The sequence below is a fragment of the Amphiprion ocellaris genome, chromosome 12 (genome assembly GCF_022539595.1).
Source record: "Amphiprion ocellaris isolate individual 3 ecotype Okinawa chromosome 12, ASM2253959v1, whole genome shotgun sequence".
Classification (NCBI taxonomy): Eukaryota; Metazoa; Chordata; class Actinopteri; family Pomacentridae; genus Amphiprion; species Amphiprion ocellaris.
In genome coordinates, this window is record NC_072777.1 from 14,976,627 (window position 1) to 14,988,912 (window position 12,286).

Consider the following 12,286-nt stretch of genomic DNA (forward strand, 5'->3'; position numbering starts at 1 on the left):
AAGCGGTTTCAAAATAATAATTTTTCTTTAATAACTTAGGATTTCATAATAAGGGAAGTTCCCCTAATTACTAAATATGATAAAGACTGTGTTAGCAGCTATTGATTTTGGTAAAATACATTTTTAGGTAGTAGTGCTTTATTTGAATTCAGTCTTAATTTCTACTTTTACTCTGCCACACTTCAGCATAAAAGTTGACAGCTTTTAACTTATCTATTGTTCTTTTTTCCTCTAAGAAATCTTAACAGCTGATCATTCTCTAAAAATGTAATATATGTATAATGATTCCTGAATAATTCTACTTTTCATTATTTTTTTAAAATGTGGAAATGTGGAATGTAGCATGTTTACTTGTTCCAGTGTCTTTTTTTTCACACTGCCTTATCACGCCAACTGGATTTGATTTACTTATATTGTCCTGAAAAATGGTAATTACTTTGACAGTTCTGTCCTAAAACATATCATGTGTTATTGTCTATATTCCTCTAAACATAATCATCATTTACAAAATGAGCATCCTGCCCTATTAAAGAAGACTTAAAACTAATGATTGATACATAAACATACTTGGAAAATGTTTACTGAGGTGACAGATCAAGTGAGAAGTCATTTTCTCATCTCTCTCACTCTTTTTTTTTTTTTTTTTTTTGCAAACAGAGGAGTCACCCCTGCTGGCTGTTACAAAGAATGCATGACTTTTTAGTTTGAATGGCTTTAGGTCCTTCTGCACTGACTTCACTTTTCAGATTACACCCATCATTTATATACAGACTATTTTCATCTAGCACTTCTGTAAAGCCTTGGACTGTTTGTGTGTGAACTGTAAGGTTTTTTAGTAGTCGTGACGACACAACTTTGGCATACTTTGTCATTCTTGTAAAAAATGTGCTGCTCTGTTGGATTACAATGAATTCATATAGACTGAACTAAATTCCGAAACAGTGAACCAAACTATTGTGTAAAAAAATGCAGCAAATAAGCATTAACATCATATAATTCTAGTGTTGTGACATATAAATATTGAACTATTTGATATAAGTCAGTTGTTGCATCAAAAAAGTTAGGTCTTCATTCCTCAGGCATCTGAACTGAATATTTTAACAGCAAAATTCTAAACACAAAAATGGTCCCAATGAGTTTTATACCTGGCAGTGTGTAGGCTTTAAAATGCCATTCAACCCCTTCCAATGTTATGTGGAAAATAACATTTATGACAAAACAGTTAACTGCAATGATTTTTTTTTTTAATGGGAAAATCTCACTGAGATAGAGACAGAAAGAAGAAATAGAAGATATAAGCAAACCCCTGAACACAAGTGTTGCTAATATGAAACCTGTGGTGTTTCTGCGCCTTTCAATTAACAAGATCAATCAGCTGTCGCCACAGTCCCCGCCCCTCCGTACGCATGCGCAGAGCGGCGCAGGGAGCTGTCCCTGTCAGTAGGTGCTGTGTGTTTTCGTAGCAGCAGCAGCAGCAGCTTCTCCTCCGGTCTACTGACACACCGGAGCGATGGAGGAAGAGTTGAAATGCCCCGTTTGCGGTTCCCTCTTCAAGGACCCCATCCTGCTGCCCTGTTCCCACAATGTCTGCCTGGCGTGCGCCCGGAACATCACGGTGCAGACCCCGGACGGAGAGACCCCGGTGCAGAGCCGAGCCTCGGGCAGCTCCGACTACGACTACCTGGACATGGACAAGATGAGTCTGTACAGCGAGACGGACAGCGGCTACGGCTCCTACACACCGTGTCAGCTCAAGTCTCCCAACGGGGTGCGGGTGTTCCCACCGGCCCTCCCTCATCGACACTGCTCCCTCACCTGTCCACTGTGCCACCGGAGCGTCTCCCTGGATGAGAGAGGGCTCCGGGGCTTCCCTCGGAACCGGCTGCTGGAGGCCATCGTTTCGCGGTACCAGCAGAACCGCGCCTCCTCCTCCTCCTCCTCCACTTCCTCTTCCTCGTCTTCTTCATCATCTTCTTCATCTTCTTCTAAGGCGGTAAAGTGCCAGCTCTGCGACCGGAACCCGGTGGACGCGTCGGTGATGTGCGAGCAGTGCGACGTGTATTACTGCAACGCCTGCCAGCAGCGGTGCCACCCGTCCCGCGGTCCGCTCGCCAAGCACCGCCTGGTTCCACCGCCGAACCAAGCGGCCGGAGGAGCGGCGAGCGGCGGCGGAGGGAGCGGCGGCGCTGGGGGAGGCAGCGGCGGTCAGCAGCCGCCTGCAACCGCGAGGAAACCGGCGACCTGCGTGGATCACGAAGCGGAAAACTTCAGCATGTACTGCTGCAGCTGCAAGGCTCCGGTGTGTATGAAGTGTCTGGAGGAGGGAAAACACGCCAAACACGACGTGAAACCGCTGGCCGTGATGTGGAAACAACACAAAGTGAGTCTGTTGATACTAATGATTATAAAATGAAACCATGATGAGCTGTGAGGCTTCAAAATTGCATATAGTATCTGACACACACACATCAGCTGAGGTGCCCTCACTGAGTCTGAATCCTGCTTTACATTTTGTTTTATTACAGTTTTGTGTGTGCTGGTTATGAGCAGTGTTCTCTATGCTGCCAGCCATATTTCTGTTGTTTCAAAATTTTGTCACCTGCTTTGTTATGTGGATTCACAGTTAACAGAGAGAAGGCTATAATCAGAGCTCCAAATGTTAGTCAGACAAAAAGAAAACACCACAATGTTTTGTGTTTACTGCATTTGGGACAAACGTAAATTAAAGAACTCAGTGTGATTCATCAGAATTCACACATATTAAGATAATCACTCTAGGCGAACAAAGCTGTGTGTGCAACATGAGTCATCACAAGAAAAGGTCACACAACCTCATGTATTACTGGCCCACGTCTGTATTGTACATGTGTGTGTATGATGTGTGTAGTGGTGGCTGTAGTGTAGGAGGAGGTCAGTGTTGGTCCTTGGGCAGCTGGAATAACAATGATGGCTACAGTCATTGGTTTAACTGTTTTTGTAATGTCTGTGTCTGACTAGAGGGTGAATATTAAGGAGAGGAATTACTTATCTGCACTTCTATTTCTTTAAACTTCATTAAAATTAATCTTTAATTAAGTTTGAGGGAGAAAATGGTTGGAAAATATCTTGTCAGAACCAAAATTAAGGATTTTAATGCATAAAATCTTGATTTGCACAGATGAGAAGTGATCCTGTAGCTGTGGTTGGCAAATGTGAAAAAATATTCAGGTAAAGCTGATTGCTGTGTGATCTGAGTAACCCTGTTCCCCCAAAAAATATTCATATAAAACTAAACTGCCTTCTAATTTACACTTGGAAAGAAGGGTGATTTTGTTTTGAAAGAAATGTATTTGTTCATGATTTTGGCTAAGTAGTCAGTAGTGTTTTCCTTAGGGGTAGTAGTGGTCTAAGAAAATGTGTGTTTGCATAAACAGATGTGTGGAAAATGTAGATATGACCTCCTGCACATGTGTGGAAAGGTTTCTTCCAAACAGACTCCTGTGGACTAGAAAGGTAGTTTAATTCCAGCGACTACATGTCCGTTGGTATTTGCAGCTGTCCATGTGCACGTCTTCATGGAGTAAAATCAAGACTTAAAGTCAGCAACAGGACTTTCAGGAGATCGGGGTTTGCGTTCTGTGTGGGGCAGTTATTCTTAGTTATGGTTCACTTCATGCTTTTTCAAGTTGGTGACAGTCTACTAGGGTCCACTTGGTGTAAATTTTATCATCCTTGTAGGTCTCCGAGAATCTGCACAGACCACTCTATAGACACCTACATGCAGCCCAAAAGTTGTGTCTATGTGGACAGTCTGTGTTGTGACTACCATACGGAGGCAACTGTGCGCATGCTCAGCAAATAGAATGTATGTGTGGAGAATGTAGTTACAACCGACTGCGTATGTGTGCAACTGAGCGCCAGAAAAGCAGCAAAATAACACCTACACATCTGCGGATGCCTGCAGCTGTCCTGGTACATTTCTTCATTGATGTAGAATTAATGCTGAAGGTCGGTGTCATACTTTCCACAGTGACATGTGCAGCCTCCACTAATATTTTTGAGACTAAGAGATTGAAAAATATCACAATAGCAACAAAAATATGTCTGTGTTGTCTGTGTATTCATCAACAAGGGACTATAATCAATGCTTAAGCCTGAAGTTTCATTTTTTACATCCTGTTCGGTTATGTTTAGGCATCAAAACTACACGGTCAAGTTTTGAAAAATAGTTCAATTTGGATTGAATCTAGTCTAATATGGGATTACTTGGCACAGATATGGTGATTCTTCAACATATTTGTGATATTTCATAAATAATTGTAATCTGTCAGAAAATAGGTGTAGAAAATATGTTTAATTGGTTTTAATGTGCTAACTTTGCTATCACTTTCCCAGCTGTTTCAAAAACCGGAAAAAGACGAATTGTTTGTGATAACATAATTGCACAAGAATTTTCTAATCATCAATTAGCCTTTCAACACCTGGAAATGTTCCTCTGTACCCCTATGGAGATATTCCATTAAAATCAGCTGTTTAAAGCTAAAATAGTCATTTACCACATTATCAATGTCTAGACTGTATTTCTGATTCATTTAATGCTATCTTCATTGGGAAAAAAACTGCTTTTCTTTCAAAAATAAGGACATTTCTAAGTGACCCCAAACTTTTGAACCTTTGTGTATATTGTACCTTATAGTAAGTGATTTAAGAATTTTGTTTTAAATATAAAAGTCTGAAAATAATTCACCTTGGCCGTGTTTATTTTTGTAGTCCTTGTAGTGAAAATGTTAATGCAGCACACTCTGAACCTGCTTATTTTAATGTGGAGGATTGTTGTGCTCCTGACGCATTAATAAAACTCCCATTCATTCATTAATTCATTCCACAGTGTACAGGGATAAGATTTGGCTAAAAGCTGCTGATAACACTGTGTTTCCTATCCAAATGCATCCCTCCTTTACTGTCTCCCTGCCTGCCAAAAAACCACCCGCCTATTTCATTAAAGGATGATTAAAGTGATTTATGATTTAATTCTTTTTTTTAATGACTCTTGCATTCATTTTAAAGATGAATCTGCTCCAGGGCTGGGGTCAACTCAAGTTCATTCCTCTCATGTTACAGTGTGATTTGACTTTGGTAAAAATTTAAAAGACAGAGCTGTCTATATTAAATTCATTCATATATTTTCATTATTCCATATTTTTAATTAATATTTTTATGTGAAGAAATTGAGATTAACTTCACAGGGTGTAGCTGGCCTAAGTGTTGAATTTCACAGTATTTCAACATTTTAATAATATAATTCCCCTAATAATTATGACAAATTGGTATGATTATGGTAAAAAAAAAATGCCTTAAGGACTGGAAGCAAAATGGTTAAACACTGCTAGCAGTGGCATTTATGAATCTGCAGGACTATTTAGCCAACATGTATCTGGTTTTTGATGATTTCAGCTTGCTTCCTGAAACATTTCATTAGGCCACCATCCTCACGCCCAGGCTTCATTTGTGTAAATTAAAAGCCATTTTTGCCTGCCTCCTGCTAAGTGGGTCACTGGGACTAATCTCTCAGTTTGTCTTTCTTTTTTTTGTATGATTGGAAGCCTCCAGTCATTCCATTCATCATTTATCTGCCACACATCTCAGCATCTTTCTCCCATTTTACTGGCTTTTTGCTCATGGTTCACTGTCTCCAACATATCTGTTATTTACACTCTCCCCTTCATTTACCCTCCCCTTCTCCTCCTCCCGCCCTTCCTCCATCTTTCCTTCTATCCTCCTGTCCCATAAATGGACCGTGAAAATCCCATCAGAGTACAGGAGTGAGAGGGCGTTGATAAGTAATGAGCAGTGTATGAATAAGAGATGGCACCACTTAGTTAATATGGTGTCCTTCATGTTGAAGGAGATCGATGGCTGGCTGTCTTATTCACTCTCAGGCTGCACTTGAACAGGCGACAAACACTGTGTGTCCAGCTGAAACAGTTGTCGAGTTTTTGAAGTGTCACTCAGTGAGGTCAGCACTGCAGACTGTTTTATTTTGGCAGATTACTCTGTTTTCCTTTCAGTGGGTGTAGCTTCATCTCACTGGCATCCTGCTTCTTCTCCGCCTTCTTTGTTTCCTTATCCTATATTCAAAGCAAAGATTTTTCTGAGGAATAAGAAGGTGCTGGGTTTTTGTGAAAACATTCCTGGCTGAATCATGATTCTATTGTACCTAAATGAACTGATTGATTCATTGATTTTATAACTGTCCCACTTCACCTGGTGCTCAGCCTGTATTGACCTACATGTCACTAAACAGCAACAACCAGTTTACTTTTCTTTCTTTCTTTCTTTCTTTCTGTCTTAGATAGATATATAGATAAATTTTAGCGCTTTTAATGCTTCTAGCCATGGCTGTGCTGCTTCCATAGAGGTGCAAGACTTTATATTGCAGTGGAAAATGAGCCAACATTGAGTAAAAATGCCTAGAAACTCCATGATGTTCAGAGGGTTAAACCTCACTACAAAAAACAAGGTTGTCAGATTGGAACTTTTTCATGAATTTTGTGTAAAAGGGCTGCAATGAATTTGGACCAAAATGACACTTATTGAGCAAATATGAAAGGATTATCTACATTTTACACACATTATATTTTTAAAATACGTGTGAATCCATTCGTTTTAATCATCGACTAAATGATCTGGTAAATGATGCATTAACCTTTAATAAAGCAGTTACTGCTATGCTTAAAAATTAGCTTTCTATCAAATTAGAAATTAGAAAATAAATTTGTCATATTTGTGGTTTTAATTAAGTCTTTAAATCAAATTTTAGGCTTTTAGTGTTTTTCTAGCATATTTGGGCACTACCAATTCTAAAACCATGCACCTAATATTCCCCTTTTTGGCTTATTAACCTTAAGAATGGCTTATTAAACAAATTTGGATTCTTTAAATACATTTCCTCAGATAGCCTTTAGTGTTCTTAATCCATATGAGTTGAAATTACATCAAATAGACCATCATGAGATAATGACTAAATTTTAAACATCACAATCTATTAGAACATGTACACAAGCACAAAATGACTGACCATAGTGGAACAAAGTAGACTTGTGGCTTGTCTTTGGTTTTAGTGGATGTTTATCCTCACTGATGTGGTGAAGGAGTTGTGGCAGAGATACAGTGCTGGTTTGGTGAATGAAAAGGTTTATCTGCTTAGCTTGGCTGCCAGAGGTAAAGTACCAATGCTTACCTGAGAATGCACAGACCTTTGTTGTTTTTTCCAAGTTATATTGATGTATGTTTTTGTAATGTAATTGTCTTTGGGTTTGGATTTAATTACTTTTGCATATTAATACTGTCCCCATTGTTCCTTATACAGAATATATAGAACTCTTTTTTGTTTGACTATATTCACATTGAATTGCCAATTGTTTCTCAGTAGCAAAAAAGATATTCAATTTTGTAAGTAAACCAAGAGGCATAAACCCCTGCTCCAGTGAAAGGATTTCTTTCTGGATCAATAATTTCCCTCCCCTGGGTTTTAAAGATCATCCCAGCCCACTGTAGCTCAAGATGAACATCCGTGACCTGACTGTTGTGTTTGCTTGTTGTGTGGGGTCTTAATTTGCTTCATGCCTGTAATTTGAACTCCACAGAATTGTGTTTTAGGCAGAAATATACATCATACCATGTATCTCTAAATCGGACTCCAACTATGATGGCCTCCATGATTCAGCAAGATGTGGGGATGTGGATTATGAGTAACTATATGTTTCATGTGGTTTGAACTGTCAGTCAAATTTCTAGAGGTATAGACATTTAAATTAGTGCCTTTTGCTTTTGTGTTCACATGTTACATATGCGGCTGCACAGTGGTGTAGTGGTTAGCACTTTCGCCTTGCAGCAAGAAGATCCCTGGTTCGCGTCCTGGCTTTCCCAGGATCTTTCTGCATGGAGTTTGCATGTTCTCCCTGTGCATGTGTGGGTTCTCTCCGGGTACTCCGGCTTCCTCCCACAGTCCAAAAATATGCTGAGGTTAATTGATTATTCTAAATTGCCCGTAGGTGTGAATGTGAGAGTGCTTGTTTGTCTAAATGTGTAGCCCTGCGACAGACTGGTGACCTGTCTAGGGTGTCCCCTGCCTTCACCTGAGTCAGCTGGGATAGGCTCCAGCCCCCCCGCGACCCTAGTGAGGATTAAGCGGTGTATAGATAATGGATGGATGGATGTTACATATGTCCTTTTCATAGTGTTTTATGTGTTTGTGAGTGTACACCAATCAGTCACAACAGTAACACCACCATTGCAGGTGCTACCTTGTGCTGCCAAAACAGCTTTGATTCTTAGACTCCCCAGACCTCTGAAGGTGTCCTGTGATCAGGCGCCAAGATGTTAGCAGCAGATCCTTTGTCTTGGAAGTTGCAGGTGGAGCCTTCATGGATTGGACTTGTTCTTCTGTATTTGGAGGCCAAATCAATGCTTTTTTGCAGTGTTACAGGCATCGTAATGTTGCTTAAAGACACCACTGCCATCAGGGAATGTTGTTGCCATGAAGGGGTGTGCGCAGTCTTCAGCATGTCAAAGTAGCATCGACATGAATGCAGGACTCAAGGTTTCCCAGCAGGACATTGGCCAGAGCATAGCATTGCTTCTTTCCATAATATGTCTTGCTGCCATTTCTTCTGAGGTGAACAATGCACATGCACCTGGTTATGAAAGAAAACATGACTCATCTGATCAGGCCACCCTCTTCCCTTTCTCCATGGTCCAGTTCTGATGCTCACAAGCTCATTATAGGTGCTTTTGGTGGTGGAAACAGGTCAGCACGAGCACCCTGGCTGATCTGCAGCTGTGCAGCTCCATATACAGCAAGCTCCAATATACTGTGTGATCTGATATGTTTGTGTCAAATCCTGCATGAAGGTTTTTCGCACTTTGTGCTACATTAGCTGTTCTGTGAAATCAGACCACATCTGCATGCCCTCACACATGCATCAGTGATTCTTAAGTGCCTATGACCCTGTCACTGGTTCACTGCTTTTCCTTCCTTAGACCACTTTTGGTAGATACGAACCACTGCATACAAGGAACACCCCACAAGACCTGCTGTTTTGGAGGTGCTCTGACCAAGTCTTAATGCCATCATAATTTGACTTTTGTCAGTGTCATTGATTTGTGGTGTGTGTGTGTGTGTGTGTGTGTGTGTGTGTGTGTGTGTTATGCTTTCACAGATCCTACAGCATATTATGCAGAGAAACATCAATGAAAAACATTTAGATTATAATCGTTATGGTGTAAATCAAACACTAAGTACATCATGGAGTGGGCCCAGAGTAACTATCCCTCTGCTATGTACTCTCAGGGACCAACATACACACAAACAAACACACATGCATCAGTACACAATCAGAAGGCATAAATATGCATAACTGAAGCGGATGAACTTTTGCTCAGGGAATGCAGAGGAAGACACACTGATCTAGTTTCCTCTGATCAGTCAAGCAGAAAACACACTGTGTATATAAGCATGCACATATACACACATATGTGTATCCACATGTGCATACAGAGTGTGTGTGCATATGTGTGACCTAGCTGATTCCAGTGAAAGGCTGTTCTGGCACTGTGGTTAAATATTAAAAACCAGAAATGCAGCGTTTCTGGTTCTCATGCTGTGTTTGTTTCAGTGATTGCAGTGTCATCGTGAAATCATTTCACATATTACAAGGGATTCTTGATTTGTGCCATAACCATGTTTAAAAAATGTAGGATTTCTTACAGAAAATATTCTTAGTAAGATTGAAAGACTTCTGAAACCACAGTTATACAAGAAGATATAAACTGTCTACTGACCGTTATGTCTGATCTTGTAGTTTGTACATTTAACAGATACACTGCTCTGTACGTGTGGTGCATGGTCTGGAAAATACATGTAAAAGATGGATGTAGCATGCATGTCTGAAAAGTGAACATGGCAGTCTCTTTAACCTGGATTATTTCAAACAACCAGCAGTGGTGACCCCTCTGGTTACATAAGATAAGATAAGATAAGATAAGATAAGATAAGATAAGATAAGATAAGATAAGATAAGATAAGATAAGATAAACTTTATTGATCCCACAGTGGGGAAAGTTCACCATTACAGCAGCTCCAAGGAGAAAAAAAAAGTATAAAGACAGTACAGAATAAATAGAAACACACAGTGCAAAAATGCAGAGAACATTATATACGCAGAAGATTTTTTTTTTAAAGAAGACTATTTACATGAGGTTAAAACAGTTATTGCACATAAGTGGTATGTATATGTGAGGGAAAAAGTGCAGCAGTAACAGAGGTAGACTAGTTATATGGTGGCATTGTAAAGTAAGAAGTCAGATTGTACAGAAGTCTATGAGAAAATGACCCTATTTCTCACTTGATCTGTTACCTCAGTTAACACATTCCCAATAAATTCATGGTCTCAGTCACCAGTTGGGGTAATCAGTGTTGTTCAGTTTACCTGTCAGTGGCTTTAGTGTTGCCGATCAGTGTATGTAACACAAGTTTATTGTATCTGCCTGTGAGGTTTGTACTGCATTTATGAGGAATGTAACAAATACTGAAGCTGCAAGTCGTGTGTCCAAACAACTACAGATGTACAACTTTCACAAACACCTGTGGGGAAGAATATTCTGTTGACAGCACAACCTTTAAATCTTTTCATGAGTTTGCACCAAAACATAAATGATCAGTTTTCTATGCTCAGTTATACCACCTTGGTTCCATTTTCAGTTTGGCTGGCTCAACAAAGTGCAAGTTAGCATATCTGGCTTTCCTGTAACTGTATTTTTCTGGCAGCTTTTGTGTTGTTTTCTATGTTTACAGATAAATTTTGATCACAATAAATCCTTCTAAATAACATGCCAACAAGTCATCTCTGAGGCCCAAGTGGCTTCTTTCATAAAGCATTCAGTGTGAATGATGTGGAATTGTTATACAGCACCAAAATGTAATTGCTCCCTTGGTATTGTGAGCTCCATGGGAAGGAAGCTGTTAAGAAAACCTGTCATGTCTCTCCGTACTCTATTTTCCCCTGGTTTTAATCCTCATGTTCTGCTAGAATTCATTTGCACATTTGTATACATCAGCTGTTTGCGGTTTCAGGTAGTGAAACCGAGCTGATATTGGCTTACAGTAGATCTCCATGTGTTTTACGTATGTTTGTCCCTCAATCGCAACCATATTTATGTTTCTTCTTAGTATTCTGAATATGTCAGAAATTTGTTTGGACACAGTATTCAGTATTAAAACATTTGGATTATTTGTCCAACTAAGTATCTCTGTTGTTCATGTATTCAAATATTCAAGTGAGGGGGGCACTTCTTCTGTGATAGCCCAGTGGCTAGAACAGCCTAGAACAATTAGATTCATCATTACATGGAGACCAAACTGAGATGGTGAACAAATTGCTGTGCTCCGTGTGCCTCTGACGGGGCTGAAATATCTGGCTTTTAAACTGGGGGGAAACAAAATCAAGCAAGCTGTTGTGGACCACTGTTTAAAACTGCTCATCACCGAAGGCAGCTTTCACCAATTACAACCCATTTCTCAATATACATATGAGGATAGAAATAAGCTCATGCACTTGGTGAGTCATCACTCGGTATCGTCTGTCTCTAAAGACCTCATGCACATGCACATTCTGGTTTAACTTACATCTAAATCATTTCAAGGCATAAAGGGATTACATTTCAGTGAAACAACCTATGAATATGCTTTAGTTATTTATCCAGGTGACTGGACTATAGAATAACACAGTCCTTTTTAACCCTTAGATGCATAAGTGGGTAAAAAATGATCTGGTGAGGTTGTTTTCTTGCAATATCTTTGTATTGAATTTTTTTTTATAATTTTACTGTCCAGCTATTTGTCAAAAAACATGTTTTTGATATTCCATTTAAAATTTTAAGTTGCCTTTCATACTTTTAAAGAAATCGTAATATTTGTATAACTATCCCAAGCTCTTTATCACTGATAATATCATACAAGAGGTGATGAAGTGCACAAACTTGGAGGGATGGAATGTAGCAAAAGCTGGAGGAAAAGAGTGGAAAAATGGCAACAAAATGGAAGTTGACATTCTGCTGTCTGTTGTTGGTGTTCTGTGTAATATTCTTCTTTTTCAGATTATCAAAATGTTTTAAATGTGTTATAAAGTGAAAAATAAACATATTTCAAACATGAAGTCATTCTTGTGTGGACAAAAATCTAATACAAACAATAATACTAAATTATTATTTTTAATCAAAATGATAAAATGGTCTAAAAACACACTGA

General features: G+C 39.4%; 1 protein-coding gene across 2 annotated transcripts in view; it reads left to right on the forward strand.

The window, feature by feature from the left end:
* Nucleotides 1-1,425: 1,425 nt before the first annotated feature.
* Nucleotides 1,426-12,286, forward strand: part of LOC111564633 (E3 ubiquitin-protein ligase TRIM9) — a 92,234-nt gene continuing 81,373 nt past the window's right edge. The window contains exon 1 of one of the 2 annotated variants that reach the window (XM_035945514.2): nucleotides 1,426-2,380. In XM_035945514.2, the coding sequence (XP_035801407.2) occupies nucleotides 1,511-2,380 (870 nt within the window). In that variant the 5' untranslated portion in view covers nucleotides 1,426-1,510. The remainder of the gene's footprint in view (nucleotides 2,381-12,286) is intronic. The other variant, XM_023264330.3, reaches the window with a different exon arrangement.